The 21,893-nt window shown below is 37.5% G+C and overlaps 1 protein-coding gene across 2 annotated transcripts; it reads right to left on the reverse strand.

The window, feature by feature from the left end:
* Positions 1 to 3,180: 3,180 nt before the first annotated feature.
* LOC114038381 (tenecin-3-like) lies at positions 3,181 to 4,844 on the reverse strand. Of its 2 annotated transcripts, none has more exons than XM_027855666.1 (3): positions 4,757 to 4,844; positions 3,799 to 3,949; positions 3,181 to 3,331 (listed from the first exon to the last, which is right to left on the reverse strand). In XM_027855666.1, exons 1-3 carry the CDS (start codon positions 4,833 to 4,835, stop codon positions 3,325 to 3,327), a joined length of 237 nt encoding a protein of 78 aa, XP_027711467.1. In that variant the 5' UTR covers positions 4,836 to 4,844; the 3' UTR covers positions 3,181 to 3,324. The 2 variants fall into 2 exon arrangements, with proteins under 2 accessions (XP_027711467.1, XP_027711465.1); XM_027855664.1 differs by having other exon boundaries at positions 3,799 to 4,060.
* Between the last annotated feature and the right edge of the window lie 17,049 nt (positions 4,845 to 21,893).

Below are 21,893 nucleotides of genomic sequence, written 5' to 3' on the forward strand. Positions count from 1 at the left end.
TTGAGGGTTCCCCTTTCAAACAGTGCAAATATGATGTGAGAGTGATGAGGAGCTAGTAGCAATTTCTATTAGCCCACCCTAAGAGCAAATAAGCACCTTTCAATTGTATAAGAAATATGGTATTGGCCCCCCTCAAAAAACAAAACAAAACAAAACAAAACAAAACCACTCACTCCAAAGCTCAAAACAAGGCTTCTCTAAAACATCCAATTAAATTAACTGAGGGGCATGTTATTCAGGGTCCCAGATACTTGAAGCTTTAGCTGTTGCCTCCATGTTCAAAACCTGGATCATGACCTCAATGGGAGGGTCCTATTTTACTGGCTGTGACAGAATAATACAAAAATCTCTCCTCCTCCTCATACTGGGAAACCAATCACTCACATTCTCCTCCACTGAGCAGCAATTTCTGTAAAGGGAACAGCTTGTATCCCTTACCTTCACCTCTATACCTAGTCTCATGATGCTACCACAGTCACAAGTGTTAAAATACTTAGATGTAGATCTGCTTGTGGGGAAAGGGAGCACCCTAACCAAGAAATAGAGAACTTAAGCACAGAGTTTAGGGCCCCTAGCATATTAGACCCTTACCTATGAAGTTCATTACATTCAGGAGTCTCTCTAGAAACTCAGGCTGCACTCTGTATTCTTGGTAAAAGCAGCAACATAGGCATCCACCTTGGATCATTAAATCCCATGCAGTGAAATTCTACTGTCATCCTGAACCCCTCATGGGTTGCTTCCCTAAATGCCTCCCTTGATTCTTCTGACCAGTTTCTGTGGCCACAAATTTCCCTGAACAGGTTTGGGGTATCTTTTACCACTAAAAATACTCCCTGTACCATGGGGGGCAAGGGGGCCTGCCCTAACAAATCAAGGATCAGACCCTGACCTTCTTCCCAAATAAAGGCAATTGTAAACATATATATTCAATTTCTGGGATATCTTGGGAATCCCAGAATGTCCTCTTGTTCCCATGCTTGTAAGCACTCTATTCATTGAGTTTCATTCACTATACCTGGAATTCATCCTCTAATACCCACATCTTTGCAGTTGAATTGCTCCCTTCCACAGGACTGTACTTTTTATGCTTCTCTACTCTATATCAAAGCATCCCTCCCTTCAAGGAAGCTCTCAGCACCCTTGTCTAGACTATGCTGGAATTATCCCTATTTCCAGAGTACTACTCCACTGAAGTTCCTCTCTAGGTAAGATAGTCCCTCCAGTGATAGTGAAGGCTCACTTTCATGCCATTGACCTCTCTTGTCCCTGACTAGTGCCACAGCCACTTTGGCCCTCCTGTACCCCTTTCAGGAATGTCTCAGCTGAGTTAACCATGGCTCTGGAGCATGGTGATAGGCTCATCACCAGCCTCCCAATGCAGGTTGACTCACTTGCCCTCCTGGGCAAGTTCACCAGGTTTTTGACATCCTAACTGCTGAGCAATGAGGATCATGTACTGACATTGGGAAGGAATGTTGTTTCTAGGTCAACCAGTCATCTCTCATACAGGAAGATTTAATGCTCTAAATAGGCAAGAAAAAGACTTACAGAATAGGGGCCAAAACATTCTGAACCAGATCTCCCTCTCATCTTCCTTTGATGTATTCTCCTAGTTACCTAGAAACCTTGGCAGTATTCTCCCCTCTGTCCTGTCTCCTCCGAAGTTTTTCCTCCTTATTTGCCTTTCCATCTCTTTTGGTATTCATCTTATATCTCAGCTATCCATTCTTGCCTTACATAAAATCAAAACCATGTTTCAGGTACATGTACCCCCTTTCTCTGCAGTGCCATCTCAACCTTTGATTGGAAATAGGAAATATCAGGGGATTTATGATTCTCATATTAATTAATCTGATAAGTTGTAATGATTATACTATCTAGATTTGTTGGAACTCCTTTTTTTCCAGGAGATTCTGACTTTGGGAGCCATAGCTATAGGCAACATGGTACAACAGAAAGTGATAAATCAAGAACTCTTGACATGCCAACAATTCACAAATTCCTGAGCTTATAAATGCCAAGTGCTCTGCTTCTGTATCCAACTGAGCAATCACAAGACTGAATGACACTTAAAACTTGAAACAATCAGCTTCAGAATTATCATAAGGTGTGGCAGCTATGTGGCGCAGTGGATAGAGCACAGGCTCTGAAGTCAGAAGGACCTGAGTTCACATCTGGCCTCAGACCAAACACTTGACACTTACTAGCTGTGTGACCCTGGGCAAGTTACTTAACCCCAATTGCCGGAAAAAAAAAGAATTATCATAAGGGAACAGGACTGAAGAGCACCTGTATTGTCCCTAAAATGCCTGTAGCCATGGGCCTGCCATGGATACTGTTTCAAGACCAAACAATGATTGTGTCATGATCCACCCTCTTGGGGTTTTTTAGTTATATAAACTCCACCTTTTCACAGCAAGAGAAAACCCTCTCCCAAGGGAGACTTCCATAAACAAATGTCTTCCTCACTCTGAAATGAATTAAATCACTCTTTGATTCCTGACACACCTGCCTCTTGCCTGATCTGTTCAGTTCTGACTATTCCCAGGTTAGAGACCAGTATACTCTAGACTACATTTCAATTTTTTTTTGACATATATAGTTGTTTGAATGATGTATCCACCACTAGAATGTCAGCTCCTTGAGAGTAGAGATTGCTTATTTTTGGTTTTGTTTTGTTTCCTTTCTTTGTTTTCTGCCTTTCTCTACATGTAAGAGCTTAAAGCAATTAATGGCATACAGTAGGTGCTTCCTAAATGCTCATTGACTGACTGAGAGTGATTTGAGAGATTATCAGATTAACTCTTAGATTGTTAGCTCTGTTCGGGAATAAAGGAAAAGGGAGAAAATCAGACTCTATTCCAAAGAAATTGTTACAGGTTATACAGGAGTTTGAGCAACTTTGAACATTCTATTTCTCTACATCCTTCCAGTACAATGAACTTTGCAGGGGCTCAAAAGTATTTGTGTTGTGCATGGTGCCCCTTCAACAATGAGCAAGGTGCCCTTTGAGCACTCAAGACTAAGCCACTAAGTTCAGGTCAGGGCTGTGCATCCACAGAACAATCTGGAATCTGCCAAGCATTAAGTAGCTTGGGACCATACTTTTGTCCCTATATCTAGAACCCAGTATGTTGAAAGTTGAGTGACAAGAAACTCCATAAAGAGAAACAATAGTCAATGTTTAACTACTAGTGTATTTTTTGGTATTGTACAGAAATGATGCAGTAGATAAGAGGTATGTCTTGATACCACAGTTGTCCCAATATCCGGGTCCACATGAGGACTTCAAGGGTACCTCCTGAATGCCCATCTTCCTTTTTATGCACTGAAAAAAGAAAGGAAGAGTTTTAGTGGAGATAAATTGTGCTTGATTTGGATGCTTGGCTAATGGCAGTAGCAATAATAAAGTCATGTATTACTGAAATTTTAAAAAGAAAACACAACAAAATTTGGAGAGAGACCTTGGGGTGGGATAGAGATGAGTAGCATAAAGGAGAGGGAGAAAAGAATAGGTAAAGTTTCTCTCTCTCTCTCTCTCTCTCTCTCTCTCTCTCTCTCTCTTTCTATCATGGAGAATGATGCTGAGATAATCAAAGATGAGCAAATAGTTGGCAGAAAAGAATTGTGATGAAGAGTCAGATGAATAGAAAAGGGTAAAGAGCTGTAAAAAAAAACAAATTGAGACTGATATGATGTCAGTTGACAGCCAGTACATGTTCAAACACGGACATTGGTTCACTAAGAGGAACAAAGAAATACCTTGGGGGTGGGGAGAGTAGATGCCTTACTTACTGGCCACCTGGACGGCCTCCCTGTTGGCCACTTGGATGGCCTCCTTGCTGGCCACCTTGCTGACCTCCTTGAGGGCCACCTGGATGGCCTCCTTGCTGACCACCCTGCTGACCCCCTTGCTGTCCACCTGGAGGATCTCCTTGGTGGCCACCTGGAGGTCCAAGTTTCTGGTTACCACCTTGTTGCTGGCCAGGGTTCTGATCATCCTGCTGGGAGCCTAATGGTTCTACATCTACTGAATCTTCTGAATTTTGTTCATCCTCTAAGGGAAGACAGCACCGGTATGAAAAAGACGGATGAAGAAAAAGCCTGAGAGGCAGTGGATGCAAACAGAATGTTCATTATCATAGGCTAATTGTCCAAAAATAGAGTCCTTGCTACCTTCCCAGTAGTGATGAATGAGGATGACCCAGACTTACATGGTGGATGTCTAATAAGGCTACAAAAGATACAGGCTTGTCTCAGGCTCAAACTAAGGCTGTACAGAATTATGTGACTGATGATCATATAAGTGATTGTCAGGGAACAGGCCTAGCCTAGATTTATATAATGATAGTAGCAGAAGGCATTCACAATTTGCTGTATCAAAAAGAATGAGTTATCCCTCTATATGTGTCTTAGTCACTCATGTTTCTTACATGTGCATCTGCTTATTTGTGGATGCCCACATGTCCCGTATGTATTGATACCTCCTACATATTTCTTTTAAAGTTCCAATCGTCTACTTAGTGTATATGAAGAAAAGTAAATTCAAGCTCCATGAGACTGTGAAAGTATTTATTTTACATCATTTTTTTTTTGTATTCATTATGAACTGTGTCCATCAGTCAATATTTCTTAAGTGTCTAAAATGTTCCAGATCCTATGACTGACCGGTACAAAGTAAAAGATCTCAGTGGAGCCACCACCCCAAACAACTTCCTAACATGATCATAGATTCTCTGTGTCCCCCACTTACCCTCATCAGTGAATTGAGCAGAGCTCAGGCCCAACAGGGCTACTGAGAAGAGGAGCAGTAACCACTTGGTAGCAGCCATGGTGTCAACGTTACCTGTGATGCATGGACTGAGGGCAAGGACCTCCAAGAACAATGTCCACTTTGAAATGTCACACTCAATCCCTTCACTGAAGGTGTTGTTCATGTCCAGATCAGTCTCATCCCTAAGTTGTGGTTGGATTCAGTTTGAGGTCTGGCAAAAGCTCCTGACCAAAAAGTACTGCCAGATATAAATTTGCTAAAGCTTTTGATGCCGCCTTGCCCAGAAACCCCAAACATAATGTTGTGATTACAATAATGGGTAATCTTCCATCTTGTGATTTCTCTCTCCTACAGAAACCCGGACACCTTCAGGGTATTTTGATATCCTGTTTTTCACATGCCATTTAAATGTCATTGACTCATGTCCTTTCACTAGCTTTCTTCCAGTACAGGGGATGAGCCAGTGAGGTCAACATACAATGGAAGGATAAAATAACAGAAATGAAATCATTAATAGCAGTTATTGTACAGGCAATCTCCTGCCCCATCTCCTCCTATTAGAAGCTACATAAACATCAGCAGGTGTACTGTACTCTTTGGTCACCTAGGGATGCCAGGCTTTATGGGAACAAGCTACTATACCTCTTTCCATCATTTTTTCTTCATCAGTATCTTAAATATTTCCCCAAAATTAACTAAATTAACTTCAACTGAATGTTTAGTATTCAGAACCATTCTTCCTCAAACCTGATGTGCACCTCCATCCTCCTTCCAATATGCTGCTCACCAAATGCCTCTTAACTGAACTACTGCTCTAGGTAAAGGGGCTTTCCCTCTGTTATCCTTTTGATATCCCATCCCCAGTTGACTCAGCCCATTCCCTTCCCAGATTCATAGGTTCACAGGATCTACTTTGTAGACTTAGAGTGGGAAAAGATTTTAGAGGCCATATAGTACAATTCTCTCATTTGACAGTTATGAAGCTGAGTAGGTGAGCTGACTTGTCCATGGTCAGAAAGTAGGTAGCAGAGCCAGGGTGCCAATGGCTACCTATCAGTTTCTCTAGTGAGGGAGAAATGATTCATCATTTATTATCCAGAACTGAGATTAGTCATTACAGTTAATCACAATTGAGTTTTTTACTGACATTACTACAGTCATTGTGCGTATTGTTCTCCTAGTTCAATTTATTTTTCTCCATGTTGAGTTCACAAAATTTTTCTTCTGTTTCTCTAAATTTATCATAGCCTTCATTTCTTATAATTAAATAAGTAGTTTGTTATATTTATATGATCATAATTTGTTCAGTCATCCTCTAGTAGATGGGAATTTATGTCATTTCAACTGTTGTTTTCTACAATTATAAACAAAGTTATGAATTTCTTCCTAAATATAGGATAGTTCCTTCTAACTTTGACCTCCTTGATCTATATGCCAAGTAGTGAGATTGAGAAAAAGGATATAAACAAGTTATTAACTACTCTGTATTAATTCCAAATTATTTTGAAAAATATGTGGACCTATTTACAGCTTTACTGAAACTGGAAAAATGTGTCTGTCTTCCCACTGTTGTTCAGTCTTTTCAAATGCATCTGAGCCTTTGTGATCCCATTTGGTGTTTTCTTGACAAAGATACTGGAGTAGTTTGCCATTTCCTACTCCAGCTCATTACACTGATGAGGAACTAAAGCAAACGTGGTTAAGTGACTTGCCCAGAGTGACAGAGATAGTAAGTGTCTAAGGCCAGAATTGAACTCATGAAGACAAGTCTTTCTGATTCCAGACCCCAGCACTGTATCTACTGCACCACTTTGCTGCCTATTATCCAAGAAAAAAAACCAATCTGCATCCATTTTTAAATAACTTTATGTTTGAGAATTAAAAGGCTAAACTTTAGAATTCTTTTCATTTACAATCATCTTATAATTAATGAACAATCTTTAAAATGGTTGTAGATGCTTTGAAATTCTTTGGAAAAAATGTTCAATTTCTTATTCTGGGAGACATGTTTATTTTTACTGAACTGATTTTTTTTTTAATTTTTTCATTCTTATTCTCTGTTACAGAGGATGTCCTACTGGGCAAGGGAATGGTGAAATATAATTGGAAATTCAATTACTCAAAAACAAAACATATGAATGTATTTTTGAAAGAAAACAGTTCATGTGCACTGTTGCCATTTAATTGAGGAATATTCTTGGTCATCTATTGGTCTCTGTCTGATATATGACTTAGACATCTGATTATCTGAGATATCTATTTGAAATGTTTTCCTGAGGCACTATTTGTCTTTTTTTTTTAAGTTGCATTTACTTTATTCATGTGAAATGTTCTACATTTTATTTACTTAAAATTTCACCATTTTCATCAAAATTGGAAAGTATAACCCTTTCTGTTTTCTTCCTTCCTTCTTCATGTATTTGTTTGCTTCTTTCTTTCTTCATTTCTTCCTTCCTCACTTCTTTATTTCATTCCTTCCTTCTTCCTTCCTCCATTCTTCTTTCCTCCCTTTTTAAATTCATACTTCCTTTCTTATTTCGAACGAGTAACTTCTTAGTAGTTTAATTTTTATGTCACTAAATGTATAAATTAACTTAAGTGGTAAAGTTATTTTTATCAAATTGGTATTCCCTGATGTTAAATAATAAATATATCTTTAATTATTTTCCTTCATTTTTTATAAAGAAAATTTCTAGTGTTAGTTATATAAAACCGAGATATGTGTTTATTGGCTAACTTCAAAATATCTTTTGTATTTTATAGATATGCTCAATGGACTTTGCTTTTCTATAATTTCCTCCTATTTTTATTACTTTATAAGAATGGCTAGCTTTATATATTTATTTTATATCTTTTTTCTTTACTAAAACTAGAAAAGCTCTCACTTTTTCTTATGATTGTATGGAGTTCCTAAGTAAATAATCATGTCTTCTACAAATGGTGAATTTTTTGTACTTTACAATTAAAAATGATTCTTAACAATAACACACAAAATATTTCCTTATACAAGGTAGAAAAGAAAAAAGAGGGTAGTTTGTGAAAGTATCAATAACTATTAGGTACAACTTGCTTTAAACATGTACACACATATATACATGTTACATGGTTATATAATAAATTTAGGAGGAAACATTTAAAGTTGTCCTATTGTTTGTTCTTTGTTAACTTCCTTCTGTCTACTGTTGTGCAATTTAAAAGTACATTTTATTAAACTCCTTTGCTTTCAACGTCGCCAAAATTATTTCTCCCAGTATCAATTTCCTTCTGTGAGAGCTCTTCCATATAATAAATGTTTTGTAAGGAAAAATACATAGAAGAAGAAGGGGAAAAATCAAACCTGAGCATTATATTGAAAAAAATTTAAAATATATAGAATGTACCTCATTCATATGGCTTCTACCTCTACAAAGAAGTGGTGGGGATATTTTCTCATATCTCTTCTGTGGCTCATAATTGTTTTTTTTTTTAATTTTATAATATGGAGGTGCAACCAAGATGCTGAGGGGAAGCCAGGAAGTTGCCTGAGCTCTAAGTTTCCCTCTGAAAAAATATTAAATCAAGTTTCTAAAGGAATTCTAGAGCAAAAGAACACACAAAAAGATGGAGGGAAACAATTTTCCAGCACAAGAAAACTTAAAAGGACTTCAGGAAAGGTCTGTTGCACTTCTTTTTTTTTTCTTTTTTTATTAATTTATTAATTTTTAGTTTTCAACATTCACTTCCACAAGATTTTGAGTTCCAAATTTTCTCCCTATCTCATCCCTCCCCCCACTCCAAGATGGCATGCATTTTGGATACCCCTTCACCTAATATGCCCTCCCTTCTATGACACTCCCCTTTTCTTATTCCCTTCTCCTATTTTCCTGTAGGGCAGGATAGATTTCTATACCCCATTGCCTGTATATCTTATTTCTCAGTTGCATGTGAAAATAATTTTTAACATTTTTTAAAAAAACTTTGGGTTCCAAATTGCTTCTCTTCCACCCTCTCCACCCACCCTCATTGAGAAGGCAAGGAAGTCAATACAGGTTATACATGTGTAGTCACACAAAACACTTCCATAGTAGTCATGTTATGAAAAACTATATTTCCCTTCATCTTATCCCAACCCCTATTTATTCTATTCTCTCTTTTAACCCTGTCCCTCCACAGAAGTGTTTGCTTTTGATTACTCCCTACTTCAATCTACCCTCCCTTCTGTCACACCTCCCACTCTTTTATCCCATTTCCCCCTATTTTCCAATAGGGTAAGATACATTTCTGTACACAATACAGTATGTATGTTATTCTCTCCTTAAGTCAAATCCAATGAGAATAAGATTCACTTATTCATTCTCACCTTCCCCCACTTTCCCTCCACTGTAAAAGCTTTTTCTTGTCTGTTTTATGTGAGATAATTTATCCCATTCTACCTCTCCCTTTCTCCTTCTCCCAGTATAATCCTCTCTCAACCCTTAATTTTATTCTCCAGATAACACCCTTTCATTTTCAACTCACCCTGAGCCATCTATCCATCCATCCATCCATCTATCTATGTATCTATGTATCTATCTATCTATCTATCTATCTATCTATCTACACATACATATAATTTTTTCTCTCCAACTACCCTAATACTGAAAAAGGTCTCATGAGGAACAAATAACATCTTTCTTTAAAGGAATGTAAACAGTTCAACTTTAATAAGTCCCTTATTTCTCTTTCCTGCTTACCTTTTCACGTTTCTCTTGAGTCTTGTATTTGAAAGTCAAATTTTCTATTCAGCTTTGATCTTTTCATCAAAAACATTTGAAAGTCTTTTATTCCATTGAATGACCATTTTTTCCCCTGAAGAATTATACTCAGTTTTGCAGGGTAGATGGTTCTTGGTTGTAATCCTATCTCCTTTGACATCCATTATATTCCAAGCCCTCCAATCCCTTAATGTAGAAGCTGCTAAATCTTGTGTTATCTGGATTGTGTTTCCAAAATACTTGAACAGTTTCTTTCTAGCTGCTTGCAGTATTTTCTCCTTGATTTGGTAACTCTGGAGTTCATCTATAATATTCCTAGCAGTTTTCTTTGGACATCTCTATTAGGAAGTGATTGGTGGATTCTTTCCATTTTGATTTTACCCTCTGGTTCTAATATATCAGGGCAGTTTTCCTTGATAATTTCTTGAAAGATGATGTCTAGGCTCTTTTCTTTTTATCATGGCTTTCAAGTAGTCCAATAATTTTTAAATTCTCTCTCCTGGATCTATTTTCCAGGTCAGTTGTTTTTCCAATGAAATATTTTGCATGGCCTTCTATTTTTTCATTCATTTGGTTTTGTTTTACAATTGCTTGATTTCTTATAAAATCATTAGCTTCCATTTGCTCCATTCCAATTTTTAAGGAAGTATTTTATTCGGTGAGCTTTTGGACTTCTTTTTCCATTTTGCCAGTTCTGCTTTTTAAGACTTTCTTCTGCTCATTGACTTTTTGGACCTCTTTTGACATTTGGGTTAGTCAATTTTTAAGGTGTTATTTTCTTCAGTATTTTGGGGGGGGGGGTCTCCTTTAGCAAGTGTTGACTTGTTTTTCATGATTTTCTTGCATTACTCTAATTCCTCTTCCCAGTTTTTCCTCCACTTCTCTTACTTGCTTCTCAAAATCCTTTTTGAGCTTGTTCATGGCCTGAGACTTATTTGTATTTTTCTTGGAGGCTTTGGATGTAAGAGCTTTGACTTTGTTGTCTTCTTCTGGTTGTATGTTTTGATCTTCTGTGTCACCAAAGATAGATTCTATGGTATGACTTTTTGTGTAGTTTGCTTGTGTTCCCAGACAATTACTTGAGTTTTAAAATCTTTGTTAAGGTAGGGGTCTGCTTCCAGTGTGGAGAATGTACTGTCCCAAGCTTTGGGGGTTTTGTGCAACTATTTTCAGAGATATTGAAGAGATAGGAACCTGTAAATTTCATATTCTTCCAAGGTGGTATAATCAAGGGTGAGGTGTTTACTCCTTTCCTGGCCTGTACACTGGTCTATGAGTGACTACAAGCACTCTTTTCTGACCTGGAACTGTGAGGAGAATTCCCTCTCCACTGTCACCACAAGCTCCCCCATGCCAGTGCTCCTCTTCACCCCATGACTGCCACCTAGATCCACCAATCATATCCAAGTATGGGCAATGCAAGAGAATTCTGCCTCAGCACCATCAAAAAGATCTCTGCATCCCCTTCTGATCAGCCACTTGATTCCCTCTCTGTCTGTGGACCAAGAGCTCTGGAAACAGTCTCCACTCTGGGGCTGCACCAGGACTGGAGCTGGAACAAGCTTCTCTCTAACCATGGTCAGATAGACCTTTCCTATTGACCTTCTAAGTTGTCTTTGGTGTTTGTGGGTTGAGAAGTTTGGAAACCACCACACTTCCCCTTGATTCAATCCCTTGAGGACTGCTCCAGGTTCACTGAGGCCTGGTCTTTGCCTGTGTGCCCCATGCTGAACTGCACTGCTCTCCCAGCCCAGCACAACAGACCTTTCCAATTCACCATCCAGGGTGTCTTGGGTGGGAAATTTGTTTCACTCTGTCTTTTTGTGGGTTCTGCTGCTGTGGAATTTCTTTAGAGACATTTTTACATGTACTTGGAGGGGTATGGGGGAGAGCTCAAGCAAGTCACTGCTTTCAATAATCTTGTCTCCTTGTCTCACTTCTGGAAAAGGCAATGCAATCAGCCATAGGTGGTGTCTGGGCAAGCCAATGTCAGGCTCTTAGCCACAGCACAGATCAGCAACCAAGGCCCATAGTCCTAGCACCAGCTTTGAGGACTCTAGCCCCAGTGCAAGAGGCAAACTGCCAGGCCCAGAACCCAGCACACAACAGGCAGGAATAAGCTGGTCCACTCTAGGAGAGTGAGTGAGCCACCAGCCCTGGAGGCCATGGAGCTGAAATTCAGTGACCAGGTAACTAGCTCCCAGCACAAGAAACTTAGAACAGTGCCCTGATACATTTGGAGCAGAGCTCAATTTAAAAATTAAAAAAAATTATCTAAAAAAGGAACAAAAAGCAAAAGAAAGAGCCCTGGCCATATAAACCCATGATAGAGACAGGGAAGATCAAAACACAAACTCAGAAGAGAACAGAAGTGTCAAAATATGTACATGCAAAGAATCAAAGGAAAATGTGAATTTTTCTCAAGACCAAAATGTCCTTTTGGGGGGCAGCTAGGTGGCACAGTGGATAGAGCACTGGTTCTGGAATCAGGAGAACCTGAGTTCAAATCTGGCCTCATACACATAACACTAGCTTTGTGACCCTGGGCAAGTCACTTAACCCCATTGCCTAGCCAAAAAAAACAAAACAAAACAAAACATAATGTCCTTTCGGAAGAGCTCAAAAAGGATTTTAAAAATCAAATTAAGAGAGGTAGGAAAAATGGGGAAATAAGGGAGAATTATGGAAGGGGAGCATAAAAAAAGATACAGTAGCTTTGAAAAGAAAGCACAAAAATTTATGGAAGAAAACAACACCTTTAAAAGTAGATCTGCACAAATGGAAAAGAAAGTTCAAAAGCTAACTGAAGAAAACAATTAAAAATTAGAGTTAGGCAAGCTGAAGTTAATGACTCTATGACACACCCAGAATCAGTCAGACAAAATCAAAAGAATGATAAAATAGAAGAAAATGTAAAATATCTCATTGGAATAACAACTGACCTGGAAAATAGATCCAGGAGAGATAATTTAAGAATTATTGGACTACCCGAAAACCAAGTTCAGAAAAAGAGCCTGGACAACAACTTCCAAGAAATTATTGAGGAAAACTGCCCTGTTATCCTAGAACCAGAATGTAAAATAGTCACTAAAATATTCCACTGATTATCACCTGAAAGTGGTTCTAAAATGAAAATTCTGCAGCATATTATACCCAAATTCCAGAATAATCTTTTTCAAGGAGAGAACTTTGTAAGTAGACAGAAAGAAACAATTAAAATATCAAGCAGCTACAATGAGGATTACACAGCACATAACAGTTTCTAAGGGAAAGAATCAGAGGGTTTGGAATATGATATTCTGAAAAGAAAGGGAGCTTGGGTAATACATAAGAATCAAATCCCATGCAAAATTTATCAAGGATAAAGCAGACTTTCAGTGAAATATGGGACTTTCAAACTTTCTGAAGAGACCAGAGCTGAACAGAAAAAGTGATCTTCATATACAAGACTCGATAGAAGCATAAAAGAGTCAACAGGCAAGAAAAAATACATTATTCAATAAGATTAAATTGTTTATATCCCTATATGGGAAGATGATACTTATAACTCTTAAGAACTGCATCTCTATTAGGGTTGTGGGAAGGAGTATACAGAGACAGAGTGTATAGGCATAAGTTGATTTTGATGTGATGACATAAAAAAACTGTGGGGTAAAAAAGTAATTGTATTGAGAGAAGAGGAAAAAGGGTGGCAGAATGAGATAAATTACATCATGTGAAGAGGTATGAAAGAACTATTACAGTAAAGAAAAAGAAAAGAAGGGGTGGGTATTGTTTGAAACTTACTCTGATTGGATTTAGCTCAAAGAGGGAATATCATGTGCAGTCATTTGGATATAGAAATCTATCTTACCTGTTGGGAAGCAGGAGGGGAAGGGGAAAAAGGTGGGGATGATAGAAGAGAGGGCAGATTGAGGGAGGCATAAGCAGAAGCAGAACAATGGTGAAGAGGTACAAGGTGAAGGGAGAGAGAAAAGTATAATGAAAGAAAAATTGGATGGAGGGGAATACACAGTAATAATAACTGAGAATGGGAATGAGATGAACTCTCCCATAAAGTGGAAGTAGAGAGCAGAAAGGATTACAAGCCAGAATCTTACAATATGCTCTTTATAAGAAAAACATTTGAAGCAGAGAGACACCTAGAGATGAAATGTAAAAGGCTAGAGCAGAATATATTATACTTCAGCTGAGGTATAAAAAGCAGGTATAGTAATTCTGATCTCAGATAAAATAAAATCAAAACTAGATCTAATTAAAAGATACATGGAAGGTTAGTACATCTTGCTAAAACATACCATAGTAAAGTAATATCAATACTAAAGATATATGTACCAAAGGGTATAGAATCCAAATTCTTACAGAAGTTAAGTAACTTACAAGAAGAAATAGACAGCAAAATTATTCTAGTGGGAGACCTCAAACTCCCCATCTCAGAACTAGATAACTCCTACCAAGAAATAAAAAAGAAAGAAGTTAAAAGCTTTTATAAAATTTTAGGAAAGTTAGATATGATTGACCTCTGGAGGAAATTGAATGGTTATAGAAAGGAATATGCTTTTTTCTCAGCATTGCATGGCATCCACACAAAAATGGATTGTGTGCTATGGCATAAAAATCTCAAAATTAAATGCAGGAAAGCAGAAATATTAAATATATCCTTTCCAGATCATGATGCAATAACAATTACATTCACAAAGGGTAAGGGGTAAGTCAGAGCCAAATGGTGGAGTAAAAGCAAAGACTTGCTTGAGATCTCCCTCCAAATACCTGTAAAAATGACTCTAAATGAATTCTAGAGCAGTAAAACCAACAAAAAGACAGAGTGAAACAAATTTCTAGCCCAAAACAATTTTTCTTAGAAAGGTCTGTTGCACCGGGCTAAGAGAGGAGTGCATTTCAGTGTGGACTATGCAGGCAAATATGGGGTCCTAGGAAACCTGGAGCAGGCCTCAGGAGACTGATTCATGGGCAATTGCAGTGGTTTCCAGACTTTGCAATCCAAAAACGCCAAAGACAACTAAGAAAGTCAGTGCAAAAGGTGTGCCCAACCTAAGTAACAGAGGAGTGTGGTACAGCTCTGGCCCTATTGCATCCCCGGGGCAGTGGCCATAGTATTAACAGCTGGTTCTGGAAATCTTGGCCTATAGATGGTAGAGAGGGAATCCTCCTCACTCTCCAAATGCAGAAAAGAGTGCTTGTGGTCACTCATACACAAGAGCTCAGGTCAAGAAATGAATAAACACCTCTTCTTTGATCATACAAACTTGGAAGAATTGAAAAATTACAGGTTCCTAGAAATATCTCTGAAAACAGCTACATAAAAACCCTGAAGCTTGGGACAGTACACTCTCCACATTGAAGGTAGAGCCCTACCTTAAGAAAGATTTAAAAAGTCAGGTAACTGGCTGAGAACGTGAGCAAACAAGAAAAAATATTCAGACTATAGAATCTTACTTTGGTAACAAAGAAGATCAAAACATACAACCAGAAGAAGACAACAAAGTCAAAGTTCCTACATCCAAAGCCTCCAAGAAAAATATGAATCAGTCCCAGGCCATGGAAGAGTTCAAAAGGGATTTTGAAAATCAAGTAGAAGAAAATATGAGAAGAGAAATGAGAGTGATGCAAGAAAATCATGAAAAACGAGTCAGCAGCTTGCTAAAGGAGACCCAAAAAATACTGAAGAAAATAACACTTTAAAAATAGACTAATCCAAATGGCAAAGAGGCCCTTACCAATGAGGAGAAGAATGCCTTAAAAAGCAGAATTGGCAAAATGGAAAAGGACATCCAAAAGTTCACTGAAGAAAACAATTCCTTTAAAATTAGAATGGAGCAAATGGAAGCTCATAATTTTATGAGAAATCAAGAAATTATAAAACAAAACCAAAAGAATGAAACTATGTCATTGGAAAAACAACTGACCTGAAAAATAGATCCAGGAGAGAGAATTTAAAAATTATTGGACTGCCTGAAAGCCATGATCAAAAAAAAAAAGAGCCTAGATATCATCTTTTAAGAAATTGTCAAGGAAAATTGCCCTGATATTCTAGAACCAGGGGGTAAAATCAAAATGGAAAGAATCCGCCAATCACCTCCTGAAAGAGATCCCCAAAGGAAAACTCCTAGGAATATTATAGCAAAATTCTAGAGTTCTCAAATCAAGGAGAAAATATTGCAAGTAACCAGAAAGAAACAATTCAAGTATTGTGGAAACACAATCAAGATAACACAAGATTTAGCAGCTTTTACAATGAGGGATCATTGAGGGCTTGGAATATGATATTCTGGAGGGCAAAGGAGATAGGATTGCAGCCAAGAATCACCTACCCAGCAAAACTGAATATAATCCTTCTGGGGGGAAAATGGATATTCAGTGAAATAGAGGATTTTCAAGAATTCTTAATGAAAAGACCAGAGCTGAATAGAAAATTCAATTTTCAAATACAAGACTCAAGAGAAACATGAAAAGGTAAACAGGAAAGAGAAATCAACTTCTTAAAGTTGAACTCTTTACATTCCTTTAAGGAAAGATGATATTTGCATCTCATGAGACCTTTCTCAGTATTAGGGTAGTTGGAGGGAATATTTATAAACAGAGGGCACAGGGTGAGTTGAATATGAAGAGATGATATCTAAAAAACAAAATTCAGGATGAGAGAGGATTATACTGGGAGAAGGAGAAAGGGAGAGGTAGAATGTGGTAAGTTATCTCACATAAAAGAGGGAAGAAAAAGCCCATGCTAAACTGTACTCCTCTCCCAGCCCAGTCCAACAGACCTTTCCTGTTGACCTTCTGGGTTGTCTTGGGTTGGAAATTTGTTTCACTCTGTCTTTTTGTGAGTTATGCTGGTCTAGAATTTGTTTAGAGTCATTTTTACAGGTATCTGAAGAGGTTTGGGGGAGAGCTCAAGCAAGTTACTGTTCTCACTCTGCCATCTTGGCTCCCAAATAGCCCCATTTTAGAAAAGAAATTGAACAAGTCATCAATGAGCCCCCCTAAAAAAAACAATCTCCAGTGCCAAACAAATTTACAAGTGAATTCTACCAAACATTTAAAGAACCAATAATTCCAATATTTTATAAACCAAGAAGACCCAATATAAATGAACACAATTATAGACCAATTTTCTTAATGAATATTGATATCAAAAATTAAATAATAAAAGATTAGCAAAGAAATCATAGCAACTGTCACCAGGATAATACATTATGACTAAATGGCATTTATACCAGAATTGCAGAGATGACTCTATATTAGAAAACTAACAACATAATTGACCATATCAATAATAAAACTAACAGAAATCACATGACAGAAAAAGGTTCTGATAAAACAAAGTACCCATTCCTACTAAAAACACTAAAGAACTTAGGAACAAATGGAGCTTTCCTTGTAAAATCATACTTAGTATCTATCTAAAACCAAGAGCAAGCATTTTAAGTAATGTAGATAAGCTAGAAGGTTTCCCAATAAGATCAGAGGTGAGACAAGGGTGCCCATTATCGCCACGATTATTCAATATTGTACTAGAAATATTAGCTTTAGCAATGAGAGAAGAAAAAAATTGAATGAATTAGAATAGGCAAAGAAGAAACAAAGCTATTATTCTTTGCAGATGATATGATGGTAAACTTAAAGAATCCCAGAGGAGCTACTAGAAACTACTTGAAACATTTAACAACTTTAGCTAGGTCCCAGGATATAAAGTAACTTCACAAAAATCATTAGCATTTCTATATATTACCCAAAAAAAAAGCCCAGCCTCAAGAGAAATCCCATTGAAAATAACTGTAGACAATATAAAATATTTGGGAGTCAACATAAAGTCACAAAGGGTGACACCGTAAACAAATTAGGAGAGCAAAGAATTGTGTAGCTGTCAGATCTCCAGAGAAGGGAAAAATTTATGACCAAACAAGAGATAGGGAATATTATGAAATGTAAAATGGATGATTCTGATTACATTAAATTTAAAAGGTTTTGTACCAACAAAATTAATGCAAGTAACACTAGAAAGAAAGCAGAAAGATGGGGCAAAATTTATACAGCCAGTTTTTTTTCTGATAAAGATCTCATTTCTCAAATATATAGAAAACTGAGTCAAATTGATGAGAATGCAACTCATTCCCCAATTGACAAATGAGCAAAATATATGAACTGACACTTTTCAGATGAAGAAATTAAAGCTATCTATAGTTATATGAAAAAAATTCTCTAAAACAGTATTGATTAGAGAAATGCGAATTAAAACAACTTTGAGGTACCACCTCATACCTATCAGATTGACTAATATGACAGAAATGGAAAATGAAAAATGTTGGAGAAGATGTGGGAAAATTGGGACACTAATGCGTTGCTGGTGGAGTTGTGAACTGATCCAACCATTCTAAAGAGAAATTTGGAACTATGATCAAAGGGAAATCAAACTATACATATTCTTTCATTCCAAAATACCATTATGAGGTCTGTATCCCAAAGATATCATAAAAAGAGGGAAATGAACTACATGTACAAAAATATTTATAGCAGCCCTCTTTGTGGTGGCAAAATATTGGAAATTTGGGGATGTCCATCATTTGGGTAATAACTTAACAAATTGTGGTATACAAATGTAATGGAATGCTATAGTTCTATAAGATACGATGAACAGACAGATGTTAGAAAAACCTGGAAAAACTTACATGAATTGACACTAAGTGAAGTGAGCAGAACCAGGAGAACATTGCACGCAGTAGCAGCAACATTGTGTGATGCTCAATGATGATTGACTTAGTTCATCTCAGCAATACATTGATCCAAGACAATTCCAAAAGACTCATGGCAGAAAATGCTATCCATATCTAAAGAAAGAACTACAGAATCTGAATGCAGATCAAAACAGTATTTTTTTGTGTGTGTTTTTTTTCTCTCATGATTTTTCCTTTTTATTCTGATTCTTCTTTCAAAACATGACTAACATGAAAATATGTTTCCATGATTGCTCATCTATAACCTATATTAGATTGATTGGTGTCTTGGGTGGGAGGGAAGGAAGGAGAAACAATTTGGGAAGTCAAAATTTTATAAAAAATGAATGTTGAAAACTCTTTACATGTAATTGGAAAAAAAAATACTGTTTCCAAAAGAAAAAAAAACACAACAAACAAACAAACCCATATACACAATATAGAACTGGAACCAGTTCCCCTGAATTTGCCAATGCCGACCCCTTCTGCTTGTGACTCATATTTATATAACCCATAATCCCATATATCCTTGAGGTTTACAATGTGCTTTCCTCAAACAACACTGGGAAATAGCATGTAGCACGAGAAGGTTTGCAAAGTGCTTTACATGTGTTATCTCTTTAGATCCTCACAAGAAACTTGTGAGAAAAGAGTTATTATTACTAACCCCAGTTTTGAAATAAGGAAACTAAGGATGCTAGAGTTTTAGTAAGTGTTCCAGGCCTTTATGGTCACTAAATATACATTTATTAAATGCCTACTAGGTGTCGGGTGCTGTGCTACATGTGAGGACTTCAAAAGCAGATAAAAGTTCCAGCCATCAAGGAGCTCACAATCTAATGGCAGAGACTATGTTCAAACAAATATATACAAACAACTTTATGTTGGAAAATAGGAAATGATTAAAAGTATCAAGGGTTGGGAAATTAGGAATAAGAAATTATGGGAAAAAAACAAGAATTAAGAAGGTTTGGGAAAGTCTTCCTGTACAACATGGGGTTTTAGTTGAGGCTTGGAAGAAGGTATGGAAGCCAGAAGGGATGAGAAGGAAGAATATTCTAAGCATGGGGGACAGGCAGAGAAAATTTCAAGAGGTGAAAGATCAGGTGTCTCATTTAAGGAACAGCAAGGAGGTTTATCTTTTTTTGCTACAATAATAGCTTTTTATTAATTTATTTTGATTTATCAATAATCACTTCCATAAGCTTTTAATTTTAAAATTTTTCTCCCCCTCCTTCCCTACCTCTTTCCCCAAGATGGTGCACCATCTGATAAAGGGTATACATATATATTCCTATTAAACATATTTTCACATAAGTGATATTGTAATAGAACTAATAGGAGGAACCACTAGAAAGAGGAAACAAAATGCAACAGAAGAAAAAAATAGCAAATATTTATGCTTCGATCTGCATTCAAAATCCATAGTTCTTTCTTTGCATGTGGATAGCATTTTCCATCTTGAGGCTTTAGGAGATGTTTTAGATCCTTGTATTGCTGAGAAGTGTTAAGTTTATCAATATTAGTCATCACACAATGTGGGTGTTACTGTGTACAGTGTTCTGGTTCTGCTCCCTTCACTCAGCATCTGACCATTCAAGTCTTTCCAGGTTTTTCTGAAGTCAGCCTGTTCATCATTTCTTATGGCACAATAGTATTCCATTACATTCATATATCACATTCACAATTATGATTACTATGTGTCCTTCTCCCCATCCTTTTCTATTCCTGCATGCTTTCCTTTCTCCTTTCTTCTTTTCCCTTCTCTCTAATGTTTTACTTTTGACCACCACCAAGGAGGCTTATCTTCCTTGATTACTGTGAACCTGAGGGAGTATAAGGTATAAGGAAACTGGAAAATTATAGGTAAGGGGAAAGTTGTGAAGGACTTTGAATGCCTAAGAAAGGTATTTGTTTGTGATTCTGGAGCCAATGGAGAGCCACTGGAGTTTAGTGAGTAGGAAAGTGCCAGGGTTGGGCCAGAACTTTAGGAAAATCATATTAGCAAATAATAGAGAAGCACAGTGAGCAGAGACCTGATGCAGGCAGACCTACCAGTAAGCTATTTTAATATCCAGGCATGAGGTGATGAGGGCCTGCATCAAAGAAGTAGCAGCATACAAGGAGAGAAGGTGTTGCAAAGGAGAAATCATCAGACTTTTACAACAAATTGGATATGGGGGATAAGAGGTTGGCAGAAGTTGAGGATGACACTCATCTTGCCATTCTGAGGGACAGCTATGATGGGATTGTCCTCAACCATAAAAGGGAAATTACATAGAGGGAAGAGTTTAGACTGAAAAATGAGTTCATATTTAGACATGTTGAGTTGAAGATGTCTATGGGACATTTCCTTTTTGTTGCCTGAAAGGTGATAGAAATCATGAGATTGTAGATTAGGTTAGGGTAGGAAAGCTATATTTCAGAGTCATTTGCAGAGATGTGGTCATTACATTCATAGAAGTGAATAAGATCACCAAGTAAAGTAGCATAGAGTGAGAAGAGGGCCTAGGAAGGACACTGTGGACTACTTATACTTAGATGGTATGACTAAGATGAAGATCCAGCAAATGACACTGAGAAAGAATGATCTAATATGTAGGAAGAGAACCAGGAGAGAGTGATGATCTGAAATCTAGAGAGAAGAAAATTTTAAGGAGGGTGATGGATAGTGTCAAAGGCTACAGAGCAATCAAGGAAAATGAGAATTGAGAAAAGGTTTGGCAAATAAGAGATCACTGGTAACTTGGGAGAGAGCTATGGAATTCAGTGGGATGATGAGGTTGGGATCTAGATTATTTGGAGTGAAGAAGTGAGTGAGAGGAGAGAAAGGAGAGACCTTATTGTAATCAGTTTTTTTCAAGGAGATTGGCCCCAAAGAACCAAAGATATATGGGATTAATTGGTGGGGATGAAAGGATGAAGGGTGGGTTAAAGATCTAGTAGACAAGGTAAGATTGAATAACAGAGGGAGTGATGTTTTAGAGGAGATGAGATAGAGGGGATTACTTGTGAAGGCAGAGGGGTGGCCCTTGGTAAGAAGTAAGGTTACCTCATCATTTGAGACAGCAGTGAAAGAGAATATAATGGCAGAAGGCTCCTAAGTGATATGAAATGAAGGAGATGGGATAATAAGGAAGGCATGGCAAATGACCTCAATTTTTTCTGTAAAATGTGAGGCAAAGTTTTCACCTAAGAGATTTGGGGGAGTGGGAGCCATGGGAAAGTTTAGGAAAGATGAAAAAGTTTGGAATCAGTGGAGATTCCTATGGAATGTGAGATAGTGAGTTGATGAAGGCTATTTAGATAGTAAGATTGTCTAGCAGCATAGAAGGCCCAATTGAGGTTGTACAATGTGAATTGGTAATGTCCCCTGTCAGAATGGTTGCATGATTTTCTCAGCAGCAATTATATAGGAGTGAAAGCAATGAATGGTAGCTGTCATCCAAGGTGGATTCTTGGCAGGAAACAGTCAATGATATGATTAAGGCTCCAGGGACTCAAAGGAAGAGGACAGTTGAATTTGTTCACCCAGGGACCAAGATGGAGAAAAGAGCAGAGAGTGACTAGTGCACAGGTGATATCTGGGAAGGAACTGAGTAGTCAAAGGATTTGAGAGTATGTATCTTAAGCAGGATTCAAAGTCAGGTC

Source organism: Vombatus ursinus, unplaced genomic scaffold (genome assembly GCF_900497805.2).
Source record: "Vombatus ursinus unplaced genomic scaffold, bare-nosed wombat genome assembly UNPS02011014.1, whole genome shotgun sequence".
NCBI classification, from domain to species: Eukaryota; Metazoa; Chordata; class Mammalia; order Diprotodontia; family Vombatidae; genus Vombatus; species Vombatus ursinus.

What these genes read in the sequence shown, in the direction of transcription:
- LOC114038381 (XM_027855664.1), bottom strand. Translation starts at nt 4,835, where the DNA reads ATGGCTGCTACCAAGTGGTTACTGCTCCTCTTCTCAGTAGCCCTGTTG. An exon ending in TGCTCAATTCACTGATGAGG is followed by an intron (nt 4,061 to 4,756) that starts GTAAGTGGGGGA and finishes GTCTTCCCTTAG; the next exon opens with AGGATGAACAAAATTCAGAA.